The sequence below is a fragment of the Mesoplodon mirus genome (assembly GCF_964341445.2).
Source record: "Mesoplodon mirus genome assembly, chromosome: 10".
NCBI classification, from domain to species: domain Eukaryota; kingdom Metazoa; phylum Chordata; class Mammalia; order Artiodactyla; family Ziphiidae; genus Mesoplodon; species Mesoplodon mirus.
The window spans coordinates 21,431,526-21,459,426 of record NC_138986.1 but is presented as its reverse complement, the minus strand read 5'-3'; the positions used below and the strand labels follow the sequence as shown (position 1 = coordinate 21,459,426).

The 27,901-nt window shown below is 39.9% G+C and overlaps 1 protein-coding gene across 1 annotated transcript; it reads right to left on the bottom strand.

The window, feature by feature from the left end:
• Positions 1-4,736: 4,736 nt before the first annotated feature.
• On the bottom strand, positions 4,737-27,860 carry ADAT2 (adenosine deaminase tRNA specific 2). The gene is made up of 6 exons (XM_082634249.1): positions 27,661-27,860; positions 15,198-15,302; positions 12,668-12,818; positions 10,981-11,087; positions 6,849-6,921; positions 4,737-6,740 (listed from the first exon to the last, which is right to left on the bottom strand). The coding sequence occupies exons 1-6, from the start codon at positions 27,754-27,756 to the stop codon at positions 6,697-6,699; spliced, it is 576 nt and encodes a 191-aa protein (XP_082490375.1). The 5' UTR covers positions 27,757-27,860; the 3' UTR covers positions 4,737-6,696.
• Positions 27,861-27,901: the final 41 nt, after the last annotated feature.

Sequence of the window (27,901 nt, the reverse complement as noted above, 5' to 3'; positions counted from 1 at the left end):
CGCACATTCGAGTGGGAAGCCCTGCTCCAAAGCAAGAGCCCTGCTCGCCATTTGCTCATCTCTCTGCCACCGTGACTGATGATGTCCCAGACGGTGGCCTAAGCCCTTGGCCTGATCTGAGATGGACAAGAAGTAAAGCACGAGACAATCAAAGCTTTGTTGTAAAAGCCACGAAAATGTGAGGGCTGTTCCTGTGGCATAAACAAGCCTATTCTGATACAGTCACTTACTGCTCTGCGACCCTGGACAGGTTACTTAACCTCCCTGTGCCTCAGTTTCCTTGATGTAAAATGGAGATGATAACAGTACTGATTCCTAGGGTTGATGTGAGGATTACTGAGGTAACATATGAATAGAGACTGGCACACATTCCATGTAAATGTTAGCATCTATTACTGACACATTCCGTGCCCACAACTCAAATCTTGCCTAGTGATGTGTGATTCCTCAGCGACAGTAGGATCAGAACCTTTGCCCCCTGGCAATCCCCTACCCCAAACCACTCATACTCCAGGACGAGTATGAAATCACTAACATCAGAAAGAGAATGAAAAATGACCCCTTCTCGGGCTTCCCTGGTGGCGCAGTGGTTGAGAGTCCGCCTGCTGATGCAGGGGACACGGGTTCGTGCCCCGGTCTGGGAGGATCCCACATGCCGCGGAGCGGCTGCTGGGCCCGTGAGCCATGGCCGCTGAGCCTGCGTGGCCGGAGGCTGTGCTCCGCAATGGGAGAGGCCACAGCAGTGAGAGGTCCGCGTACCGCCAAAAAAAAAAAAAAACAAAGACTCCCTCTCGGAAAGAAGTAGGGGATCTTTGTAACCTGGCCCAAGCATCCCTGGCCTGGATCTTCACATCACTGCCCTTCCCCTACTCTAATATCACATATGCAGCCCTCACCCTCTCACCTGCCTTCCCAAATCCTACCTGCCTTTCAGGGCACAGCTAGTGTCCCTCCTTCTCCACCAAGTCTGCCTCAAAGACCTCTTTACTATGCAATTTAGAATTAAGGCATAGTATCTGTCTATTATGCATAAGGCTTTGTCCTGAACTCAACTCAGTGCTGGGATAAAACACACACACACACACACACACACACACACACACACACAATACCTAATAAATGTTTATTTTTTGTCTTTTCTAGCACCATAAGGGTTACCAAGCCTGTTCCCCAAGAAAACTGGCAAAGGAACAGTGATGGGGATGGTACAGAGGTAGTTTCTGTTTAAGTCCTGCTTTTTAAAAGGGTCCAATAGATTTCTGACATTATAGTAAAAGTGATAAATACTTGATAACATTTTTTATATGATGATCATGAATAAAATGGGTTTTAGTCTAAACCCAAATAAAATGATAAATTATCTTTTCTCCTTACCACTCCCTTAAAGTGTATGTAAGGAAACAAAATAGTCTAAGCCAGGGTAAATATTTTAGTGTCCTGGATCTCTCTTTCATATTCATAAACCGACTTGAAAAAAGAATCACGGTACCGAAGCAATTCACCACAGCCGCGCAATGAACCACATGACTCAGTTCCAAAGTCACAGAACTTGAATAAGCACCTTAGAAATCCAACCTCAACATTTCATATTCTCTAGACCAGGGGGCAGCAGACATTTTCTTAAAGGGCCAGACACTGGACATTTTAGGCTGTGGGAACCACAGGTCTCTGTCACTGCTACTCGACTCTGCCACTATAGCACAGAAGCAGCCCCAGACAATACAGAAACAAATGGGCATGGCTATGTTCCAACACAACTTAATTTATGGGCACTGGCATTTGAACTTCACATGTTCACGGGTCACTAAAATCTCCTCTGGATTTTTTTTCAACCCTTTAAAAATGTAAAACCATTTTCAACCTGTGAGTTGCTCCCAAACAGCCAGCAAGCTGGGTTTGCCGGCCCCTGCTCCAGACCCCCAAGTTTATGCTTCTTCAACCATGTCACAAAGTCTCCCTAGTAGTCATGGACACATGGTATGGAGCCCAGTGGTCACTTACAAATCAGGTGAGAAATAATCCCACGAGCCCGTTTTTATTCGCTCAACTTGAAAAAACAAAGATACTAAAGATGTCAAACTTTTGCCAGAACACATGCCAGTCTGAGCACAAAAATAATGTCACCCATCACCCCTTTCCTCACCACACACAATTAACAGTTCACGGAGTAAGAAAAGAGTTGGCAGTTGTCTTCATAGATGAAGTCAATGTAGTCTCATTCCTTTGCCAAAAGGCAGGGAAAGCAGTTCCTGATGGCTCTTCTCCCCAGGGCTATTCAAGGCCAGTTGATGCAGAATGACTAGGAAGGACAAGCTTTGGCTTCAACGTGGATTTTTAACCAGGACTCTCACTACTTTAAAAAAAATGCTTAATTTTTTTTCAAAAAGAGCCTTGGCTTTTGCTATTTTTACTGACAGTCATTTTGAAAGTAGCAGTGCTTAAAACATTTTAAGTCTAGATATCTCTATGGAAACCCAAGAGAATTCACATTTTATGGCCAAATGACTACCTACCTAGATCCTCTCAGATCACTATAGGCCATCTGTGAAACCAGAAACATCTTAGACCTATTTTTCCAAAACTCTATCTTATCAGATATATAATTAAATTGATATAATTATTAGTTTTGCTGAGGAAAAGATTAGGAGAGAACTTATTTCTGAGGCTGCCTTTTGATTTTTAAGACATCCCTATTTAAAATATTATTAGGAAAAGAACTTTGTAAAGAATTTTATAAATTTTGGCAGACATAATAAAAGAGGAAGAATGCAATCAAATAATTTAACAGTTGCTTTGAAATATATGTTATTAATTTTCTTCCCCCTCCTTTCCATCAATGTTGAATACATTTTCTTTTAAAAAATGTAACAGTTCCTCTCCCCAGATTGCATATTCTTTGCAAGGGAGGGTAAAAAAAACAATAATTATTTGGCGAAGAAATCAGATAGCACTTTCACCAGGTAACCAAAATTAACATCACCAGCGAGGGACAGATGGCCTTTAGGAGCCTCCAGATGCGACACTCTGAGAAGAACATAACATCACCTAGAATGCATAACCTGAATCTAATCATGAGGAAACACCATTATAAAAAAATAAAAAGAAAGGAGGTGGAGCAGAAGGGTTGTATTATTTTTAAAACGTCAATGTCACAAAAGACAAAGAAAGGCTGTGGAAATGTTCTAGAATAAAAGAAGCTACAGATACATGAAAATCAAATGCAGTATGTGACCTTAGAATGGATCTGATATTGCAGGGGGGTGGGGAAAATTCTCTAAAGGAGGTGAAGGGGTCAACATACAAAACTGGAATACAAATGGTATATTAAAGTATTGTATCAATGTTAAATTTACTGACGTCAATAACTATACCATGATTATATGAGAATTATATAAGAATGTATGATGTATATAACTTTCTACTAAATGGTTCAGAAAAACATATATTGATATATATGTATTATATATATATATTTATTTATCTATACATATTTTTTAGAGAGAGAGAGAATAATAGATATCAAATGATAAATCTAAAGGTATAAAGTGTTAATAGCTTTAAGGAATAAGGGATATATAGGTATTTCTGCAACTTTTCTCTAAGTTTGAAGTTATTTCCAAATAGAGTTTAAAGAAAAATTAACAGTTCTTGCCTACATTGGAGTTCTTGGCTATCTATTTTCTCTCCATGATATTCCAAATACAACACAGTAAGGGAAAGTGCCAAGTCACAAGAAAACACAGATATTTTAACATGATCTTTTATCAGTGACTGAAGGTGCCAAAGCATTACACACCCACCACCCATTCTCAGCAGAGTCCGGTGCACAGACCAGTAAACATTGGGTACTCCAGCAACTTAGATGCAATCATTTCCCACTCATTTCTTCAAACAAGGCTGTGATTCTAAAACCTCTGTGCATCCCACAGCTTGCAGAATTATGTCATACACAAAACAAGCCTCTCAGCTGGTCTCTTTGACACACTCCAACAGTATCAATCAATTGGATTCAATCTTTCTAACTGCAGCATTTCAATATTTTAAGCCACGTCTAAGTAGCTAGAGAATGTGCCGCTCAGGAAGCAGGATCACCTCATCATACATCCTCAGCTCCTCACCACCACTGCTTAACTGCTGTCAAAACCCCACAGCCTTCCCATCTGTGAGCCCGCAATGGTCCTGTATCAGAGCTGGAGGTGCTGACCTCCCGTCTTCAGTACTCCATCCAAACTGATTGTTCCCCAAAGCAACGGAGGGAACTGTGCCTAAGACCAAAAATTTAGGAGAGACTATTCTGTAAGTCGATCACTGGAAAGAGAATCAAAAAAGTAATAACCGGGGGCTTCCCTGGTGGCGCAGTGGTTGGGAGTCCGCCTGCCGATGCAGGGGACACGGGTTCGTGCCCCGGTCCGGGAAGATCCCGCGTGCCGTGGAGCGGCTGGGCCCGTGGGCCATGGCGGCTGAGCCTGCGCGTCCGGAGCCTCTGCTCTGCAGCAGGAGAGGCCACAACAGTGAGAGGCCCACATACCGCAAAAAAAAAAAAAAAAAAAAAAAGTAATAACCAAAATTAAAATGTTCAGCCATCCTTAGGAATTTGGAATACTTACCCATTCTCCAAAACACAGCAAAGGCAGAACATATGTAGAGTGGTAAGTCTTTTCTGTCCTTCCCTCTTTTTAGTTTTATTATTTTCTTGATCCTTTTAGTAGTGATTATCTCTGGCTTTGGCTTTTTATCCCAGATATTCTCCTTATTATTAATTTTTCCCTAAATTTCAATCAATAATTTTATTTAACAAATGTTTACCAAGAACCTACTTGACATAAGAAGCTTGGCTGGACTTAAAGGGTGGTACTCCCCAGAAAAAAGTTCCCAGGGTTTTTATCTACCAACAATCCCCAAGAAAATGCCACGAAGATGATAAGTGCAATGAAGTCTGCTTGCAGAAAAGCATAAGAAGCAGAAATGAATCATGACCAATGGCAAAAAGGAATAACCTAGTCAAAGCACTAAAATGTAATGAGAAGAACATTTTTAAAGTAGGTGAAATTGAAGGGAAGGTACATGTAACATTGTTATAGATTTAAAATCATGCATATTCTTCTCCATAAAACTTCTCAAATGCAGATAAAAACACACATGTACAAAACCAAGCAATTATAAATCCTCTGAAGCATGTAACTGTGATTAACTGCTACTCTTGGCAATATAAAAATACTTTACCACAATTACATTCCAGCCTGTAATGTAATTCAAAACAAACAAGTCAGAGACATCGCTCAAATGGCAGAACCAACAAATACAGATGCTTTGCATCAAGGAAATAAATCCACTGAAGAAATGCAACTGAGGAGCTGCCCTCCAGGGCCTGGAGCTGGGCTTCTGGTGGAACAGCGAGGCCCCCTTCTGGGCAGATGCAGAGCATCCCGGCATGGCTCTGCAAAGCTGCAGTTCATCAGAGGCAACCCCTGCCGCAGTCAGGAAGCACGGATACCTGGGACTTCCTGCCGTGGATACCCTTTGAGGGTTGTGCTGACACGCTCACATTTTAGTTTTGCTTTTTGTTTTGTTTTGTTTTTTGCCGCGCCGCACGGCATGTAGGATCTTAGTTCCCTGACCAGGGAAGGAACCCTTGCCACCTGCAGTGCAAGTGAGGGGTCGTAACCACTGGACCTCCAGGGAAGTCCTTTTACATTTTAGATCTTAAATTCTAAATCTGGATTTTTATAAAGAGAAATAACTGTGCTTGATTTCAGATGAAACTAACCATAATTCTGCAACCAGCATTCCCACCACCAAAGGGCACGCCCACCCCTTCTACCCCGTTCTGTTTCTTTTTGCCATAATTTTTATCACCCTCTAACATACTGTGTAATCTGTTATGCTCATTATCTGTCTCCTCCTTCTAGAATATGAGCTCCATGAGGGCAGGATTCTTTGTTTGGCTCACTGCTTCAGCGAACGAACAGAGCCTGGCACAGTATAGTTGCTCAATAACAAAGAAGGAGTCGTCCATTTATGCATTTCTCTTACTGTTAAGACTACTCATCTTCAAAGAAGGCATAAATCAGATTTTACAATAGCAGTATGCTGTAATTTTTAAATGATACTTAAGCACTTGTTTTAACAGTACGTATTTTCTCTAAATGCTTTATAAAAGCAAAAGTCTGCTCTAAGGACCATAGAATCATGGTCTATATGTATATGATTCATATACAATTTCCAAAGAAGTCACATCCTGCCCCCCACACCCTGGGAGAACATAGTGGCTGCCAAGAATGAAGGGTCCGAGTCTGAAAGGCCAAGCCTAGACCAGGTGTCCATAGGGCAACGCGCTCCATGCAGACACACCAGGTAACTGAGCCCAGATATACACATCCTCTGAAAGTCAGCACTTTCCTGGACTGAGCATAACGATTTTGGCAGGAAAAGCAGGCACTGCTTACTGATTTCTAAAACGTCAATCTTTAATTTTTCCCCTTCTTAAAAATGTTCTTCCAGCTTGTGGGAAATCTAGGAGTTGTTTGCAGTTGTCAGACTTTTTAGAAGTGCTAATTTGTTCCCTTAACAGAGCAAATGATGAAAAACCATTTTCCCATGGATTAAGGACAATATATAAACATACGATTCAACAATGTCAACAGCTTTCTGTCCAAGAATGTCGTGCAGGAGCATGAGTCTTTCATTAGAACAAGTTCAGGATTTCTGACATTCCTTTTTCCGAACCTTTGATTTTGGTGCTGTGAAAAGAATAGAAAAGAAAAAGAGGAAATGAAGAGGCAGGCCCGCGCAGACTCTCTTCGTACTGATTTACGTGAAGTACATACATACAGTAGCGGAAAACTGACCATTTGGATTTTCTTGTTTGTAGAAGTTCTTTAGCATCTCCACTGCTTCCTCAGCCCGATATCCAGGGATGCACTGATGAAACGAGAAAGCTGAGAATGAATGTAGGCCTAGGAAAATGTGTATTGTATCCCACAAAAACTGCAATATATACATAATTATGTAAACATATTTCCAATGTTAACACGCCTTGTGGATATTAGTAACATGGGTAAGGAAGCATATTTCCAAAAAAAAATAGACATAGGGTCTCAAACATCTCTCTCGATCAACTAATTATTATTTCTCAATCAACTACTGTGTGATCATAGTACAAATCACTAGCTATGTGATCTTGGGTAAGATACTTAAACTTTCTATGCTTCGGTTCCCTCATATGTAAAATACAGGGAATTATAGCAATTAACCCAAAAGGATTTTGTGAGGATTAAATGAGATTAGATAATATAACCCCTGTTAAATACCTGGCATATCATTAAGTGCTCACTAAGCACTAAGCTATTTTTATCTGCTGTTCTTTACTGGTGGCCCATTAAGTGTTTGATTCTATAGAGCTAGGGTTGGCAGTCCACAGCTAGAAATGGTCAGCTAAGAATGGTTTTTATATTTTTAAAGGGTTAAAAAATAAATAATATGTGACAGAGATGTAAGTGGCTCACAAAGGCTAAAATATTTACCCTCAGGCTCTTTAAAGAAAAAATCAGTCGATCCTTACTACAAAGGACTTTTTTTTTAAGTGTTCAGTTTGTTCTATCTTTGGTAGGCTCCTTCAAAGAAGTGATCAACATGTGAAAGAATAGAAATTGTGGTAACAGCAGGGGGATGAAAGTTAAACTTGCCTTAACGATAGAGAATATTTAAAAAGAGTGAGCAGATCATCTCAGGGAAAGAGTAGGAATAGGTTTAGGTCGTGAGTGAGAAAACCAACTGATGGGGGTGGGGTGATTATTAAGGGAGTACAAGGAAAGAAATTAAAGCAATAAAAACGAAGTCAAAATATATAGGGCTTTGAAGGAGTTTGGACTTGATACGCTGCCCCCTTTGGAGGTGCACCAGGGAATCTTCCATCTGGAAGCAGTGCCCAGGAGAGGACGGAGCCAGCACTGGGCTGGCGAGTGTGGTCCACTGCTCAAGATGAGCCTCCCTTTCTCTTGTGCTTCAGCTGGCTCCTGCCTGGGTCCACAAAGCCTGCATAAACCTTCCCCATCAGAACAACCTGCTACAAGTTCGATATTTTTGGATTCCACATGTAAGGGAGGTCATACAGTATTTGTCTTTCTCTGGTTTATTTTGCTTAACATAACACCCTTGAGGTCCAGCCATGCTGTTGAAAATGGCAGAATTTCCTTCTTTTTTATGGCTGAATAATATTCATATATATATATATGACCATATATACAATACTTTCTTTATAGAAACAGAGAGTAGAATGGTGGTTGACAGGGGTGGAGTGGGTGGGGGAAATGGGGAGACTTTTGTCAAAGGGTACAAACTGTCAGTTATAAGAAGAGTAAGTTCCAGCATGGTGACTACAGAGAACAATACTGTATTGTATGCTTGAAAGTTGCTCTGAGAGGGGAGCTTAAGTGTTCTCACCATAACGTAATAACAACAACAACAAAATAGTAGTTATGTGAAGTGAAGGATGTATGAACTAACCTTATTGTGGTATAAACATTTTGCTATATACATGCATCAAGTCATCACACTGTACACCTTATAATCACACAATGTTGTACGTCAATTATATCTCAATAAAGCTGGGGAAAAAAAACCCAATAATCTTCCTTCTACCCTGTCCCCCACGCAAGCTGACACCCTGCTCCTCCCAGAGAACATTCCCGAATCGTGGCCGTCACTTTTGCGGCTCTCGGTTCCTCCCCAACCTCATCCTCACTGGCTTGTGCTCCCAGAATTGCCCTCTTATCGATATCTCAAGGGCCCCTGTTGACCATAACACTGGTCTTTTCACTCTCCTCAACTCTCTGCAGTCGTGGAGACTACTGGCTACCCTTGCTTCTCTTTAGAACCCTCTCCTCCCTTGGCCTCTCAGCACTTCGTCTTCTAACCATGTTGGTGAGTACGGCGTTTCCTACGCTGTTCAGTGTCCCTGTCCCCCGGGGCCCCCACCTCTCCTCATTGTCTCATGAGCACCCACCTGCACAAAGCACTCTCCTCTCAGGTAAAGTTAGAACCTTGGTTTTCCACCTTGGCTGCTCAGTGGAATCACTTGGGGGCTCACTAAAAAAATACCAATGCTCCCCCTCCCTCCACGGCTTCCGATTCAGTGGGTCTGGGGTGGGGACCAAGCACAGGCTTGGGTCCAAGCTCTCCAGGTGATTCTAATGTGCACTCAGGGACCAGACCCACTGAGTTACAGGTGGAGAAGGAAACTGGATCCCTCTAAGCTACCAAGGTAATCTTTTCGGGCATCTAGTATAGCTACAAATTTGTGGCTTTAACAAAAAGCACATATTCTTAATTAAAATAATTTTTTTACACAAGGCAGGTAAAGTAAATTAATCACCATCTTCTTTGAAAAGAATAGTTCTGTAGGTCTCCTCTATGAACTTTAATGCTGCTTATAATACAGTATTAAAAGAATCTATAATTCTGCAATACAAAAATAGCATCCCACCTCCCACAAATTCCCGCCTCACCCCTACCCACACCCTAAGCCAGCCAAATAAAAGTAGAAAACACAGCATCCAGAAGCCTGGGGTGGGGTATCGATAGTTTCTCTAGAATCTCAAAACACTGTAAAAAAAACCCCATATTTTGGTATCAAATCTGGAGATGTGGCTTCAAACCATGGCCATTCATTTTGATGGAGCCAATCTGGTCAGGTACACACACTGCAAGTGAACTTATTTTTTGGTTCAACCAGATCCTGTTGGATTCTGTGCAGGGACGTGCAGGAGAGGATGGTGTGCACTCAATGTCACCAGCATGTTGGTCAAAAATGTTCCCCCATGTCTGATATCCAATAGCTCATCTTTGTTCTGCCCAGAAGCTTTGAGAAATTCTTTAGATCTTTCCCATAAATGAAGTAGAGTCAGCAATTCACTTGCGAAGAGTTATGTAAGCAAAATGTGAGCGACTGGTAGAAGCAACTGGAAAAAGCAAATCACTTTGCAGATTTTTTTAATGATCAAGCTAACTGTATTGCTTACTCTCCATCATTCTATTACAATTTCTTTTCTGATGTGATGTTAAAAGTCATCTATTCTCAAAAGTGCAGGAGTTGTTAAGAAAGTCAACGTTCAGCTGGGAAAACTCAAAATAGAATGTTTTCCAAATCTTGTTCTCAGTGGGATTCAGCCAAATTTAGCCCTTCGTAGGTACTTAATATTCTCCCAAGAATATCTGAGGTCTTTGTTGCTAACTACCCACCATGTCCAGCAATTTGTTAAGTCCTTTTCTTTTTAAAGCATAATACTTTTAGGATTAACCTTACATCTGGAGAAATAAAACAATCAAACCAGTTTATGGAAACTGGTATTTGTCTACAGACCAAAAGCTGAAATATAAATTCCTACTGTTCATAGCCTTAAACATAAAAACTTTGGGAGAAGTGGCAAGGTTAAAGGGAAAGTAGAATTTCTAAGTGGATTCTTGGGCCTGGGGGAAATTTCAACATTAAAAAGGTAGGAAAAAAAAATAATGAAAACAGGTATTGATTACTAGGCACCAAAAATAGTACAGGGCAATCAAGCAAAACGACTGACTTTGTGCAAAATTATTGTACATTCACTGTAAATAGCATCTACTGTCACCCAGCCTCACACAAACTTGGTACAGCGTGGAGCCAGGCATACGCATGGATGGAGAACGCCCACAGTGGTAGGGTCCTCAAACATAGCTGAAGGCATGGGTGAAGACTGTTAGAGGAAAACTCAGAAGGCTGGGGACTCTCCTTCTGGAGGGATTCTGTTAATTAAGAGAGCTGAGCACTCACCTGGAAATGATTACCTGTTGTCTTACACTGAGGCATCAATGACCTTGACCAGAGGTCCCGAGAGCCCACCTGGTTCTAGCGTGGCTTCTTGGTGTACTGAGCACACGCTAACTATTTGCAAGCCCATAGCGAGATCACAGTAATTAGAAAAAAAGAAGTATAACAGTTCATGTTACCTGAAATGGTCTCCCAGTATTCGGTAGATCAGCAGAGGCGATATCTAGAACAGAGCCGCAACCACCAAATCGTTCATTCTGACAGCCATAGACAACCAGCGGGATTTCTAAGGAAGAATTAAGGTCCTACAAAGAGTGTGCAGTTCAAGTGCCTACCGTGACAAAACTAGGGTGGGTTTATACCAGCTAGCCTGGAGAGGAAAGGCCACGCTACTCTTGAAAACAATTAAACTGAGACTTCCCTGGTGATGCAGTGGTTAAGAATCCACCTGCCAATGCAGGGGACATGGGTTTGATCCCTGGTCCGGGAAGATCCCACGTGCTGCTGAGCAACTAAGCCCATGCGCCACAACTACTGAGCCAGTGCTCTAGAGCCCACGAGCCACAGCTACTGAAGCCCACGCACCTATTGCCTGTGCTCCACAACAAGAGAAGCCACTGCAAGGAGAAGCCCGCTCACCACAACGAAGAATAGCCCCCGCTCGCCACAACTGGAGAAAGCCTGCATGCAGCAGCAAAGACCCAACGCAGCCAAAAAATAAATTAATTATCAAAAAAACAGCCACACTTATTAAAATATAATTAAACTTAGGCTTCGTCTTAAAAATCCAGTTACACAATCCAGTTACACAAAAGAAAGAAATTTAAAGAATATAGAAACTAATGTGTCACAACTGCAAACGGAATGAAAACTGACTGTGTAGCTGCTGAATGCTCAGAGCTCGGTGCTCTCTCTGATCTTTCCTAGATGATTTTTTGGAATCATTAGAGAATTGGAGCCAGAAAGGAGGCAGGAATTTAATCCAGGGATTTTCACCTCTTAAAAATAATAGATTTTTCCCTGTTCTTTCCTCAAGCAAATACAACCTGTGACCTAGTACAAACCAGACTAAAGCAGAGCCACTCTGTAAGGCAGGATGGGCAGAGAGCTTATAAAGTGGAAATTGTACATATTTTCATACTCAAAACCCTCTCTATTATTTTTAAAGTGATTAAGTGATTCACACACACAGCAAAATAAGTACATAAAAATATGCAAGTATGAAACTGAGTTGTTGAATTATCAAATAATTTTTTAAAAGATCTTTAGAGGTTAACTTGCTGTATTCAGTATTTGTGTCGCTTATTCTATGAAAGACAGAATTCAAAGAGCTGTAACTTTATCAATTTCCCATTTATTTACAATTATAGTATCATAAATGATTTGTTTTTTACTTTGTATTTACTTCTGACTTAAAATTTTTCAAGCCTTCTATGTAATAGGTATTCAGGCAAAAATAAACAATAAAAACATATTAACAGAGAAAGAAAAATTTTAAATCACCTATAATCTCTTCACTAAAGGCAAAACAGATGCATAGTCTTCAGATCTTTTCCTATGCACACTGTTTTATAATCTAATTTATGGTTTATCTTTACACAACAGTTTGTCATGTGTTTCTTGCTCTAGCTTACTTGTTATATGTTTATTGATATTAAAAATGAGGTAATTTTATTATTCAAAAATCTTTCCTAAAAATTTTTTGGCCAAGGGATACTGTATTTTATAACGTGCACCTCCTATAATTTGTTTCATAAGTCTCTGTTTTCATGTAGTAGAAATGGGTTATGTTTCTACTATAATGTTTGGCCATTTTCGAGTTCACAGGAAGAGTACGAGACATTAACCCGTGAAGTCAAAGGATACTCATCAGGCGGAGAGCGGCTGCGCACATGATACACGGCTCCACGGTGACGTACAGCACCATGTGTTCAAACACCTCAGAAGGACTCTTGCCATGTCGACGACACCAATCTAGGGCCTGGTCGATGGCCACCATTTCTGCATGTCGAGTAGCCTGAAAGAAGAGGTGCTTGCATTGACCTTGTTGGCTACATGTAACTGTATTTTACAAATATTCAAAAGTGAATATGAAAAATAGGCCTATCATTTCTGCCAGCGTTTTAGCAAATAAAGGTTTCAGGACACCCTTAGCAGTTGACACTGTAGTTCCTAGTTCAAGTACCATAACCTCACCAACAAAAGACACCTAATCTGAGATGCCACACGAATTATGCTCTATTTTTAGTTAAGTACCTAAGTACTTTAGGGGACACTCTTTCAATTAAAATGCCATAGAGAGATAAGTCTCAAAAAAAAATGTGTCTATGGTTCCTGAATATTTCAGGGGACACGTGAAATTTTCCTAAGCATATGTTCCAGTTACAAATATGTTTTCAAGGCTGTCACTGACCTCACTCTAAGCAAGTCTATATTTAGAATGTCATCACTGGAATGTCATCACCTGTATTTTCTTTGGGATGAGATTTTATATACTGGCAGACTCTAGTATCAGTCTCAGATACCTCATGGGAGTAGTTGAGTAGAGGAGAAATCACATAGTCTGGAATCAACCACACTTGAATCTGAATCCTGACTGTGACGTTACTGATTATACAGCCCTGGGCAAGTTACATAGCTTCTCCAAGCCTTGGTTTCCCCAGTGTAATACTGGATATACTGGTGTCTACATCTCATAAAGCGATCTGAATTATATGAAGCACAATGACGCATAACGTGATATATGCACTCTGCTATGTGATAATTATTGATAATATTCATGATAATCATGTTTATCAATAAACTTACATGGAATGTCAACTATATATAAGCCACTGTGCTAAACTCTTTGTGGGAATAAAAGTCTCTGTCCTCAACGAGTATAAAATTTGATGGGACAAACAGAAAGGTGTTCATTTACCTGTGACATAGGGCAGGGTGTGGAAAGTGCTGGCACAGTGGCCAAGGTACCATGGAAGCCAGAGGCAGATGGGAGCATTGCTGGCCCAGAATTAATAGAAACTCGGAGCTGGAAGGTGCTTTAGCAAAGAGTTTCCCACACATGACTGCACACCAGAACTGGGGAGCTTAAAAAAGAAAAGTTTCCCCAACTTGGGTGCTTTTTAAAAATCAGATTCAGAACTACTGAATCAACTGTCCCCATAGTTCTCAAGAAATAATCGTTGACCTAAATCATCTCAATCAACTCTTTTACTGCTGAAGAACCAGAAGCTAAGCTACGTTAGGAGGTTACTAAAGACACACAGCTGGGAGAGGTGATGGTGGTGGTGACAGAGGGTGATGGTATCAGAGCCAAAAGTAGGATTCAGGTCTCCTCATTTGGGGTCAAGAGCCTTTCTATACTGTGATTATAGGGTAATCTTCTATAGAGCATAGAAAACTAAAAATAAATCCAGGTTAATTTCAAGGTGTGTAAGAAACCCAGGTCACTGGGGGTTTAGATGGATGTTGCTAGGACATTCAATGATCTCACATTAAAGATATTGTACTGAACCACAAAATATACATAGGGAGATGTGACAATTATTTAAAACACAAAATTCCACTCCTGTATAAGTATCTGTATATTCACTAACTGCTGTATTATGGTTTATTACTTATCTCATAAGCATTTTGATATCCACATAACAATTGCTTTGTGAATCTGGGTTCCTATTTTGCTTGTGTTTCACTAAATCTGCGTTTCCTTTTTGATAGATGTGATGGATGAACTTTAAAGTCCTCACAGCACCAGTTCCAACACCAGCTTGTTCTCTGGCTCCCAAGTAAGATCAAGGTCTGTGTGAGGGGTATTAAAGTTATAAGCTATCCTTGGGTCCACCTAGCACTTTTTATAATCCTAAAACTTGATACTTCAATTATACTCACTGTGACACACTGTTGTGATACCATGTTCAGGAAGTGTTGCCTTAATTCATGAACTTCTCAACCTAACCACAATAAATTAAAGTCACACAAGCTTTTAAAGTGTACCTGTTGATAGAGACAGCAGGTGGTGGAGACTGTATTTCACTGAATTATCTGATTTAGGAATAGCTTCCTTTATACAATCTCTTCATACTTTCATAGCTATCAACTGAGGGTGACTTTTTAATTTACCACAAGGAATACATTATTTAAAGGTACTAACGGATATGATATGAATTAAATTGATGTGTTTTATAAAGTAGAATTTTCATTAAAAAAATCAACATGTATCACTTTTATAATCAGGAAAAAAAAGGGCATTCAAAAAAAGAGATGTTTAGGGAAACCATCTTTCCATTGATACTCACGGGACTCTACACAGACCCATCTTCCAGTCAACTACGATAAATTCATTCCATACCTACCATCACTTCCATATGTCTGCAATTCTACTATTCAACTCACATACATTTTTGGTTTGATTAACTTCATTTCTTCCCTTCCCTACAACTTCATTGTTGTAGACCAAAAGGCAGCCAACAGGAACCTCAATATTTTCTAGGGCTTCTTTGGCCTGAAAGACAAAATGAAAAATCTAAGAGGTAATGTTCAAAACATGACAAGATGGTAGGAGAGAAAAGATGCAGCCTGAGCAGTACACACATGTACAAACTCCAGAACAAAGAAATGCAGGTCAGCCTTCCCTTTTCTCAAACATACTTTAGTATTTAGTGCCTTTGTTCTCTATCGTATCCATATTAAGGAGACTCAGGAACAAATCTCCTTCATGGGTCCTGAGTCCCCTGACTTTTTGCTTCTCATTGGAAGCAGAAGTAATCAAAAGACCGCTATTGACTCTTTTTGCTATTGACTCTTTTTTTTTAATTGCCAGGGTCTATGCACCTTTTCTGAGATAGTGTATATATCTGCAAAGAGGTAGAAGAGTAAGTAACATTTATACATCTTTTATTAAAATTCTTTCCTTGTTGAAATTGTACTTATTTTTTTGTTTCTTTAAAAATTACAGAAAATATCCTCTAGAGTTCCAACAGCATAAAGGTGACCAGACTGGATATCTCCCTGAGCCCACAATTTCTGCTCTAAGTGAGACAATAAAAGTTTAGGAGCACTCTATACAAAGAAATAGCATAACCACTTTGGAAAACATTTTGGAAGTTTCTTTAAGCAGTAAACATACATATAGCCTGTGAACACACAGCCTACTCTACTCCTAAGTATTTATTTAAGAGAAGGGAACATATGTCCATCAAAAAACCTTGTAAAAGAATGTTCATAACAGCTTGGTTCATAATAGCCATACTCTGGAAATAGCACAGGTGTCCATCAACAAAAGAATGAATAAACAAACTGTGGCACATCCACGCAATAGAATACTATTCAGCAATAAAAAAGAAACAAACTACTGATACACACAACAACATGGATGAATCTCAGACATGCTAAGGTACAAGAAGTCAAACACAAATCATGTGAAGTACTGGAACAGACTAAACTAAACTACGATGAAAGAAATTGGAACAGTGGTTGCTTCATGAAAGGGGATGTGTAGATTGGAAAGGGACACAAGGAAATGTTCTGTGGTGGTGAAAACTTTATCTTGATAAGGATGTGGCTTACACAGATGTCTGCATCACTCAAAACTGAATGAACAATACATTTAAGACCTGTGCATCTCACTGTAGGTGAAGTATACCTCAACTGAAAAACACAAATGAGAAAAATAAGTTTAGGCATACTTCCATCACCATCCCAGGAATGGCAAACCAATTATTATACTTGCAAAGTCTCCCCTCTATCAGAGGCTGTCCATTTTTCTTCTAGCACTATGGCTGAGGGAACCCCAGCAGCTCCGGGGCCCAGGAGAGCTAAGGAATACTTCTTCAGGCAGAGAGCAAAAACAGGCAGGTTACCTCTGGGATGCCCTGATACCACAGGTGAGAGAGAACCTTAAACGGGTGCAACCCGTGGACTAGTATACAATCATTGCCACCTCACTACAGTTAAAACTCCCAAGTACAGCTGTTTCTAGAAAGGCACAGCATTTCCTACTTTGGCAGGCCGGAAGACCCTTTGGAAGACAAGACTCCCATTTAAGAGGAGGTATTTTCACACACCATAGGGCATATAAAGTGCCACGTTGAAGACTTAGCTGAAAACAGTGTGTTCTATCTCCTGCACTAGGCTCTTGCTCCCAGCTACACTATTTACAGTAGCAATAATGTCTATCATAATGCTAGCATGGGTTCCTTAGCTGCTTCAAGTTTGCTCAACTGACGCTTATCATTTGGCCAAAAGCGCTGAAAGGAGAGGCACATGGTGGGAGCATATTGTACTTCTCTCCCATCTGGAGTGGTGGGATAGAGCTGGGGCATGGAGAGGTGTAAACAGACAGTATCTGAAGCAATAAGACCGCATTCTTCAGAATTGTGTCAGAACTACCCACAGGCTAGTGCTGTCCCAGTTCTGTAAAAACAGTTAAAGCATACCCAGTTTATGCAAAGTTTGAGAGACTGAAGAGTTCCAAGGTTTGGTGACTACATACAAATAAATATACAAATGTGTCACAGGCTACTATAGAAAGGAAAGCCAGGAGGAGGACTGACAGCTGGGGAGGGTGGAGACTAAGTTCTGGTGCAGTTAAGGCAATCATCGCACAAAGAAGGAAATTTAAAGTAAGCTTAAGTCACTATTCTGACTTAACTATACCTGTTTTTGAACTTTATATAAATGGACTCACGGCGTATATATATTTGTTTCTAGCTGCTTTTGTTTCACGTATGTTTGTGAGTTGTATCCATGTTCATTCTTGTAACTGCAGTTCACTTTCATTGCCCTATATTACTTTGTATGCATATACCACAGTTTATTTATACAATCTGTTGATAGATGTTTGGGTTGTTTCCACTTCTTGATTATTACTAATAATGCCGTATGAACATGTTTATACCTGTCTCTTCAGGTACTATTAATTTCTGTTGAGTATATACCTAACAGTAAGTTTACTGGGTTAGAGGCTATGTGTGTGTTTGCCTTTAATACAATAGATACTGCCAGTTTCCCAAAGTGGTTGTAATAATTTACATTCCCATGAACAGTGTGTGAGAGTTCCCGTTGCTCTACATCCTCACTGACAACTGGAATTGTTAATATTATTTATTTTGGATATTCTGATGGATATGAGATAGTGTTTGTGGTTTTAATTTTCATTTCCCTGGTGAGTTAAGAGGCTTACCATTTTTTTGTAAGTTTACTGACATTTGGATATCTCTTGTGAAGTTCCTGTTCAAATATTTGATCAGTTTTCCTTTGTGTTGTTTGTCTTCACAAAAATAAAAAAATTAATTGAAGGAAAACAAGATAAAATAAGCTTAGGATGACACATAACCTGGGGTACACAAAAGAGACAAATCATTTTTTCATCCATCAAGTATTTGTTGAGGATCTTGAGACAGGAAAGTTACCTTGGGTTATTCAGGTGGCCCTAAATGCAGTCGTAAGTGTCCTTATGAGAGAGGCAGAGAGAAATCTGACACATAAAGTATAAAGCACTGTGATGACGGAAGCAGAGTGAGAGTTGAAGATGCTACGCTATTGACTTTTAAGATGGCGGAAGGAGCCATGAACCAAGCAAGGAATGTTGCTCTACAAGCTGGAAAAGTCAAGGAGACATATTCCCCTCTAGAGCCTCCAGAGGGCGCACAGCCCTGCTGACAATTGGTTTTGGCGCAGTGAAACTCAGTGTGGACTCTGGGCCTCCAGAACCATAAGAGAATAAACTTGTGTTGTTTTAAGCTATCAAGTGTGCGGTAATTTGTTACAGCACCCATAGGAAACTAATACACCCTGTTAAGAGGAAGAAAAGATAAGCTAAAACGGGAAGAAAATATTTACAAACCACATATTCAACAAAAGTCTAGATCTGGACTATGTAAAGAATGCTCAAAATTCAACAGTTAAAAAAAACTGTTAGAAAACGGGCAACAGATATTTAAAGACATTTTATCAAAGAGGGCATACAGATGGCAAATAAGCACATGAAAAGATGGTCACAACATTAGCATTGCCATTAGGGAATGTAAATTAAAACCACAATGAGATTATCACTACACACTTACCAGAATGGCTAAAATAAAAAGTATCAATGCCAAATACCAGCAAGGCAGAGAAACAGGATCACTCATATGTTGCCAGTAGGAATGTAAAATGGCACAGCCACCCTGGGAGACTGTTCGGTAGTTCCTTAAAAAGCTAAACATGTACTTAACATATGACCCAACAATTGCACTCTTGGGCATTTATTTACCCAGGGAAATGAAACCTTATGTTCATACAATACAGAATTTTGTATACAGACATGAATGTTCATAGGAGTTTTATTCATAATAGCCAAAAACTGGAAATGACCCAAATGTCCTTCAAAGGGTGACTGGTTAGACAAAGTGTGCTACATCTATCCATGGAAAACTACACAGCAATAAAAAGGAATCAACTATTAATTGACTCAAAACTTGGATGGATCTAAAGGAAATTATGTTGAATGAAAAAAAAAATCCCCAAAGGTGACATATTCATGTATAAAACATTCTTGAATGACAAAACTACAGGTATGGAGAACAGATTAATGACTGCCGGGGTTTAGGGTTTGGGAGGGATGGTGGCTATAAAGAGGTAGCATGAGGAAGCCTTGTGGTGATGGAGCAGTTCTGGTGGTGATTACACAAAACTAAACAGGTGACAAAATTGCATAGAACTACACATACACACAAACACACGCACATACACAAACAGTTTAAGGTTAGCACATAAAGGTGATGAAATCTGAACAAGCCCTGCAGACTGGGTCAATGCCACATTCCTGGCTCTAATATTTTACTACAGTTACGGAAGATGTTACCATTGGAGGGAACTGCCTGAAGGGTATGTGGGCCTTCTCTGTATACTCTGTGGCAACTTCCTATGATTCTGTAATTATTTCAAATTGAAACATTAAAAAAAATAAAGGTGGAATAAACAGAGAAGGCTCTTACAATGGCAATTAAGAAGAGGTGCCTACTGAGGTAGGAGGAAAACCAGGAGTGTCTGGTGTTACGGAAGATCCAAGGAAAAAACTGGCCAAGAAAGAAGGGTCAATTTGGGTGGAATGGAGGGAATGAAACCAGTGACCTGAAGAGTGACTTATCTCTAAGTTACATTTCTAGTTTCTATTACAACAGACTGTTATGTCTACATCTCAAGTGTTCTGATTCTGAGCTTGCAAATAATAAGAGCTTAGAGCTTACTGAAAAACTTACCTTGATCCAGGACTATTTTAAGCACTGTATTAATTCCTTTAGTTTATAACCCTATGAGACTGGTTCCGTGAGCTTCCCCATTTTACAGATGAGGAGACTGAGCCATGGGAAGGTTATGGAATTAGCCCCTGTAAGAGGCTGGGAGTAGAGCCCAGGCAATCTGGCTCCATCCACTCACTTGTTCGACAAGTCTTTGTGGAGCACCTACCAGATGTCAGGTTCCTGGGCTCTCTGCCATGGCTCTATCTCTAATTTCTACTGTAATTACCGCTGATCAGCTACTTTATCAGTGCTTGGATTCTTAGTAGGTCTAGTTCAAGGGACAAAAGGAGAGGGGACATTTAGCAAGAGAGTGAGGCATAGAAAGTTTAAAGATTAAAAAAAAACTGCAAGAGTAAACAAATGGGGAGCCATGTGACAAGGATTTTCTCTAAAACTATCTCCTGAAGAATTCTATGTGAGGCTATGTGGCCATTTCAAATGTGCAGAAGAGAATCCAAGAGTAAGAGGAAAGGGAGTAAGTGGCAGGGGAGAAGGTGAACCCAAGCTGCCCAGGAGGGTTCCTTCCAAGTCCTGACTTGTTCACCTGGAAGACAGCCAGGGCCACACTGCAGGGCCTGGCAACCCCTCCACCAGGGTCTCCAGGTGACGGGGCTTGTGCCTTTCATTCTTTCCTTTGGATTTTCTCTTTTTCCCTTCCAGCAAATTATCTCCCTTTAACTCTATTTCCCAACCCTAAATATTATCTTCCTTCTTCCTTAGATTAATGTGTTTTTTTGTGAAATGCCTTCCTTTGCTGTCCAAATTAGAGAGAAAATATGAGTGAAGGGAGTATTTTGAAAAGGCAAATCATGTTGTTGATGAGGAATGGCCTAGCCTGTCAAGCTCACAGTGAGGGGGTGAGCAGCTGGAATGGCGAGTTAGGGAGGAGGTGGTGAGAATAACCCAAAAACCCCATGGAAGTGAGTTTAGAGTGAAATGTTTTTCAATAAAAAAAAAATATAGATGGGTGTGTTTACATGTATATAAAATACATGTGTATATATGCACATATCAAATATATATTTGCTTTGCTGTCACATTCAAAATAGATTTAATTAAGCTGAAAAGAATTTTCAACCCATCCCATCTCGTCCTTTGCAGTACCCCCACCAACTCTTCTGTCAGGTCTGATCCCTTCTTTATGAATGCACAAGAATTCAGGCAAGATAGGTCTGAAGTGTGTGCAGGTAGGTTTTTAACTCTCTCATCTTTTTTGACAGGAGCCAAGGCTCAGTCACTATTTAAAATGGCAACTTGGTCTTTCATAAATTAATAAATTATCAGCTTTCAAAACTGAAGAATGGAATCTCTCTTCTTCCCGGCCCAATTACTGGTCTCTACGGCAAATGTCTTTAATGTCATTTCTATTGCTCTTTAAATGTCATTTCCTTCACTCTGGTCAGAGCCCGCAGGTTACAGACAATGACAGCTCTAGGATGGAAGAGATTTTGGAGTTTCTCTAAAGCCATCGCTCCCCTAAACTACTCTCTAGTGATGCAGTGGTAAAAGGAGGAGAGCTGGGGACAGACTGCAGTGTGCACAGACTCTGGGTGAGTCCCCAGGTATATCTCCCACAAAGAAAAAAAAAAATCAGGGGAAAAGACAATTTAGCCAGAACAAGTCTTAGGTAGAAAATAATAACGTTCAAAAGGTCAAACTACGCTACAGCTGTTACTGCTAATGACTCTGGGAAGCTCTCTTTTCCCCCTACGACATTAAATTCCTCAACCTGGCACCGAGAGCCTCCCAACTACCACCCATGCTGCCCACCAGCCAAATGAGCCAGCCTAACTTTTCATTATCCTTCTAGGTCCTTGGTTCTTAAACTTTCCAGAGCCCCTCTGAGAATCTGATGAATGTTATGGACTCTCAAACGTGCAAAAGGAACATGCATGTGGCACTTTTATACATAGGGTCAGGGTTTACAGATCCCCCTAAAACCTGGGCTCCTGTTAGGAAGACCTATTCTGAACAAACAGCTGGATCACCTCCTAACCTAAGACCAAGTCCTCCATTTCTTTGGACTTGACGCTTCCTCTGCTTGATCAACCTTTCTCTCCTTTTCCATCCACCTACATCCAATTTTCCCTTTTCAAAGTTAAGAAAGCATCCTATAATTTAATTCAACTGACTTGCTCTGGACTTCGTCGCCTATTATCTGATAGTACTTTATATCTGTCTCTTATTTTGGACCCTAAACTTGTAACCATTAACTTTTTCATTTGTGTGTGGCTTAATTTCATCAATTAAACAGGAGGCTCCTGGGAGGCAAGCACTAGATCCAAGCACTAGCAAACCTGTTTTGCTCACCTTTGCAGGCCTAGCACGCATCACAAGGCCTAACACATAGGAAACACTAAATCACACCACATTTGTTACAACACATGTGTCTGTGCTTGTTTTCTTTTTGAATTGTTCCTCAGACCTAGCACAATATTATAGTAATACTAGGCGCCCAGAAAATGCAATAACAATAATACGCAATTGATTTATTGTAGAAAACTTGCAACTTTTCTCCCTCTATCTCTGACTCTGATAATACACACACACACACACAACTCACACATACTCACACATACTCACACACACACACTCACTCACTCACGCTTTCTTTTTTCCTAAGTATGAAGTAAGTATGTCCAAGGCAAAAAACTTGGGGGTAAAAAAATCCACACATCAAAAAATAAAAACCGGGCTTCCCTGGTGGCGCAGTGGTTGAGAGTCTGCCTGCTGATGCAGGGGACACGGGTTCATGCCCCGGTCTGGGAAGATCCCACATGCTGCGGAGCGGTTGGGCCCATGAGCCATGGCCGCTGAGCCTGAGCGTCCGGAGCCTGTGCTCCACAACGGGAGAGGCCACAACAGTGAGAGGCCCGCAAATCGCAAAAAATAAATAAATAAAAATATAAATAAATAAATAAATAAATAAATAAAAACCACTCAATCCCAACACTCCAAAATATGATCTCTGTTATTATTCTGTGACAGAAAGTTTTCAGGTTTTTTTTCTATGCCTGCATATACATGTTCATAGTTTTCTAAAAAGTCAAATAGATTTATACTATATAAACAGTTCAACAGTCTGCCTTTTTCATTTAGAAATATATTACAAACACTTCCCTATGTTGAGTAATACTTTTTCAGCACATGATTTTTTTAAGCTTAGATGGTGCTCCTTTACATGAATATTTATGATTCATTTAACTGGTCCCCTACTGTTTAACTAGAACATGTGGCTATTTTTCAAATTCCTCACTATTATAAACAAGTGAAGAACTTTATATCTCCATCACTTCCTTATGAATTATTCTTAGAAATAGCTATAGAATACAAAGGGTTCCTACAATGTGATTTTTTAAAATAAAACTAATAATAAAATTGGGCAAAAGAGGATATGCCTAGGCAATTCACAGAGAAAAAAAAATCCGAGTGTCTAATTAGGATGCTCAATACACTGGTAGTCCGTGGGATGAAAGTGAATAGGCAGAGAGTTCCAGTAGGGTGCACTGGAGAGCAGTGAGCAACCAAACACAGCACAGTACAGGCAGGGCGGGGGTGAAGACAAGTGGCTGGGCTCAAATCACAGCTCTCTCCTTACCAGCTCCCTAACTCTGGGAAGTTTACTTCACTCTAAGCCTCAATGTCCCCCTCTGAAGATGAGGACAGTAATAATACACACCTGATAGGGTAGGGCTACTATGGGGCTTATACACTATGGCCTATATGAAACACTATCCACGGCACTGTGTCTGGAACGTAAAAGTGCAACACTGTTATTCTTTTATTTGATTCTAAGCCTACACCCTTAGAATTATATGCTCTGATGATTAAAACAATAACCTTTATTATACACTTAGCTCTCCAAAAGAAAACTGTCATGAAAAATAGTGATTTTACAAACAATAATAAAGTATAGAGAACTTTATTTAAAGTTTGATAAATTTATCAAAGAACAACAAAAAAAAAGCAACACAGATATTATAATACTTCTCGCCTATAACATTGCCAACTATTAAAGAGTGATAATTTCAGGGCTAGTGGGAACAGCGGTAGGACAGAACATTCTCATACACTGGGGGTGGAATTGTGACCATTTCAGACCAGTGCTATCCAACAGAACTTTCTGTAGTAATGGAAATATCCTTTGATCTGCACTGTCCAATATGGTAGCCACTGGCCATGTGTTGCTACTGAGTACTTGAAATGCAGCTAATGTGACTGAGGAACTGAATATTTAAGTTTATTTCACCTTAATCAATTTAAACTTAAATAGCCACATGTGCTAGTGGCTACTACATTGGGCAGCATAATTCTAGAAGGCAATCTTAAAATGTCTAGATGGTTTTAAAATACATACATCCTTTGTCCCACTTTTGGTAATCTATTCCATAGCAATAAAAGTATTATGGAATGGGGGTGAGAGGAAAACAAACCAAAATAAGAAATATTTACGTCTAGAAAAAGACATTCTTAATCATAAAGAGAATACGTAATTTCATTTATTTAAACATATATATGTCAAAAAATAAATCTGAAAAAACCTAGCACAGAGATTTAATATAAGAAAAAAGTATATATGTCTGTTTACACATGGACAGAGAGATACGTGGAAGGATGCTCCTAAAATTTTTATAACATTATCTCTGATGGTAAGATTTTTAGGTAATTATTACTTAATTTGTTAAATCTTTTTATAGTTTGAATTTCTTATGACTATGAATTATTTATATAATCAGAAAAAGAAAACATTAAAATATTTTCATTTGGGAAAAAAATACCATAAAGGCATTACTGGATCAAAGGATAAACTAGTTTTAAGGCTTTTTTATATATACATAGCAAAGTTGCCCTCTAGAAAGGATGCCCCAGTTTTAGCAACCAACTAGCCAGCTCCTCACACGCACACCCTTACCGACAGCAAGCATTATAATTTTTTCACCTTTGCCGATTTAACAGGTGAAAACTTGTAACTCTTTTTAACTTGAATTTAATTTATTACTAGTGAAACTGCACATTTGTTCACTTGCTAGTTATTTGTATTTCTTTTAGAATAGCATGTTCATATCCTTCGACTTTTTCAAAATTAGGGTGTACATCTTTTCTTATTAGTTTGTAAAAGTTCTTTATACATTAAGGTTATCAAACCTGTCCTTTTATTTACATTGCAAATATTTTCCCTCTTTGTCATTTGCTTTGTTACTTTGTATCTTATCTTTTTAATATGGAGAAGTTTTCAATACTTATATAACTAAAACCTATTCATTTTCCTTTTATGTTTTCTGCCTTTGGTTATATACTTTAAAGAATCCATCTCCATTCCAATTCCTCCAGGCCTTTGCCCAACAAATGCTAACATCAGAGACAAACATTCTAGTTACTTGAACTGGTCATATAAATACGTGTACTCTGTACAAGTGCTGTGGGGATGCTAGTATCCTCCCTATTACATGTATACTGGACATTTCACTTTCAAGTTCCTCAGAACACATTAATCAGAGATTAAGTTGCTGCCTCCAGATTTGGTACTAGCTGTACTTCTGGTCTAATCTTAAATTCTTCTCAGAAGTACACAGTACACTTTCAATTACTTCAACAATTCTTTGAAATAATTTAAGATTTGAAGTTTCTTTAGTGGGGAGGGAATGGTTGGACAAAGCCCAAGGTTTATGACAAGCCCTTTTTTCCCTTTTTTAAGTCCTGGAATAAACATATACTATTGGCCAAAACCAAAAAAATAAGTGCAAACTAAGGACCTCCTTGACCCTGTGTAGATAAACTAGGTAATCATACCCCTAGGTGTTTATAATCTAATTAAAAGACAAAAATGTCAAGGCCAGAGAGGGCTTAGAAATTACTTGGAGTTCAACCACCCCATTTTATAGAGTAGGAAGCAATACCCTAGGGGGATAAAGTGACTTGCCCAAGGTCATACCAAAAGGTAGTAAAAAGACTCAAATGTTTAGTCCAGAAGACTAGAGAGTAGTACAAAGATATGAAAGGACGGAAAGAAAACACATTTCTGATACACAAAGTGGAAACGCTCAATGACTGATTAAACTTAGCTGTTTATGGAACCACTATTGAGTCCTCTATGACAACAACTCTCAAAATTTCATCGACACAAGCTCTACATAAATACTCTGAGGAGAGTTCCTGAAGCAAATGAAAATAAACGGAAGAGACCACGAATTCTCAGTATTCCGGCATTCCCTGGCCTCCAGGTCTCTCGCCCATAGAAAGATATAAACGCAGCTTAATCTGAGATATTTTAGCCTTCATGTGCATTTATTATCATCCTCACTACTTATTAAGATGCTGCCCAGGGACTTCCCTGGCCATCCAGTGGTTAAGACTCTGCGCTCCCACTGCAGTGGGCACGGGTTTGATCGCTGGTGGGGGAACTAAGATCCCACACGCCGCGCAGCGCGGCCAGAAAAAAAAAAAAAAAGGCGCCACCAGGCATATGATATTATTGAAATGATTTGGGGTAAGGAGAGTGAGATTTTTGATATCACATGAAAACTCCTTGTCTCCAACTTGGAGAATTTAGTAACATAAAAGGAGTTCAGGACAAACAACTCCATATTACAAATTACAAATTAATTATTTAAAGGCACATATGAACATTAAAGTATCAGAGTTATGTATCCTGCAAGTTTAATGGGGGAAATAAATTTTGAAGTGGGCTTAAAGAGTGGGTCATGAAATCAAATCAGGAGTGATGACCAGCATTTTTTTTTCCAAAATGCAATGAAAGAGAAATACCAGGAAAACTGTACATAGGAAGATTAAGTACTGTTCTGTAAAACTTTTGTTTCAATTTTATCTGTGTGTGTTTACTGGAATGTAATACAAAATAGATTTTTTTATTTTTACTGTGAGTCACTTTCAAAAGAGTATGAGAAACAAGTTTAAAAGAACATATGCATATATGTGTGTGTGCATGATTTATATACATATACATACATGCCAAATAGACTTTTATCCCTATTAAAGAGTTCGATGGGACACGTAAGTATGGGTAAAGCTTGGATTAAACACAAATCTTATTAGAGCCCTCCTTAATCAGGAGTCCTGAAGGGAGCGAGGGAAGTGAAAGGATGGATGGATGGATGGATGGATGGATGGATGGATGGATGAGAATCTGGCTGTTCAGGGACTTGTTTTTATCCTGCTCTCTACCGGAAACATCCTCAGCTTCCTTCCTTCTACTAGAGAGAGTCAAGAGGTCATAAATACAAAATAATGTGACTTCGAGGATTTGCGAATGTCCACAGGAAACAAGGGGACGCAGCACGCCCGTGCCAGCAGCCCCCGAATAGGGATGTTTGGCGCATACTTCAAACAAGTGAAAAAGAAATAATTTCTGTATTTCGTCTCTTCCTTTCCTCACAACCACTGTGAGAATGGGCTAAAGAACATTTCAGGACAGTAAAGCCAGCTGTTTACCCAGAGAATGCGAGCGCCATCGAGATTACTGAAACCAGAAAACACCCCCGAGGACGTTTACTCGAATGCTTGGGTCAGGATAAGCTGGAGAAAATCCCCACCCTATACATCCACGTCCCGCCCCCTCACCATTTGCATCGCCTGTTCCATCCACTTTTCGGTCTCCTCCGCCAACACAGAGCACGCGCCGCCCGTAGTCTGCGTGGGCCCTACCTTCGCCTCCATACTGCACCGGGGCAGCCTCGCTCAGCGCTAGAGGCCGCGGCGGAGGAGGAGCGCTGGCAACGGAACGCGGTGGAGGCGGGCTGTCGTTTCCGGGGGAATCGAACTGTGAGGCACTCGGGAGCGAATTCTAGACGGACCTCGGCGC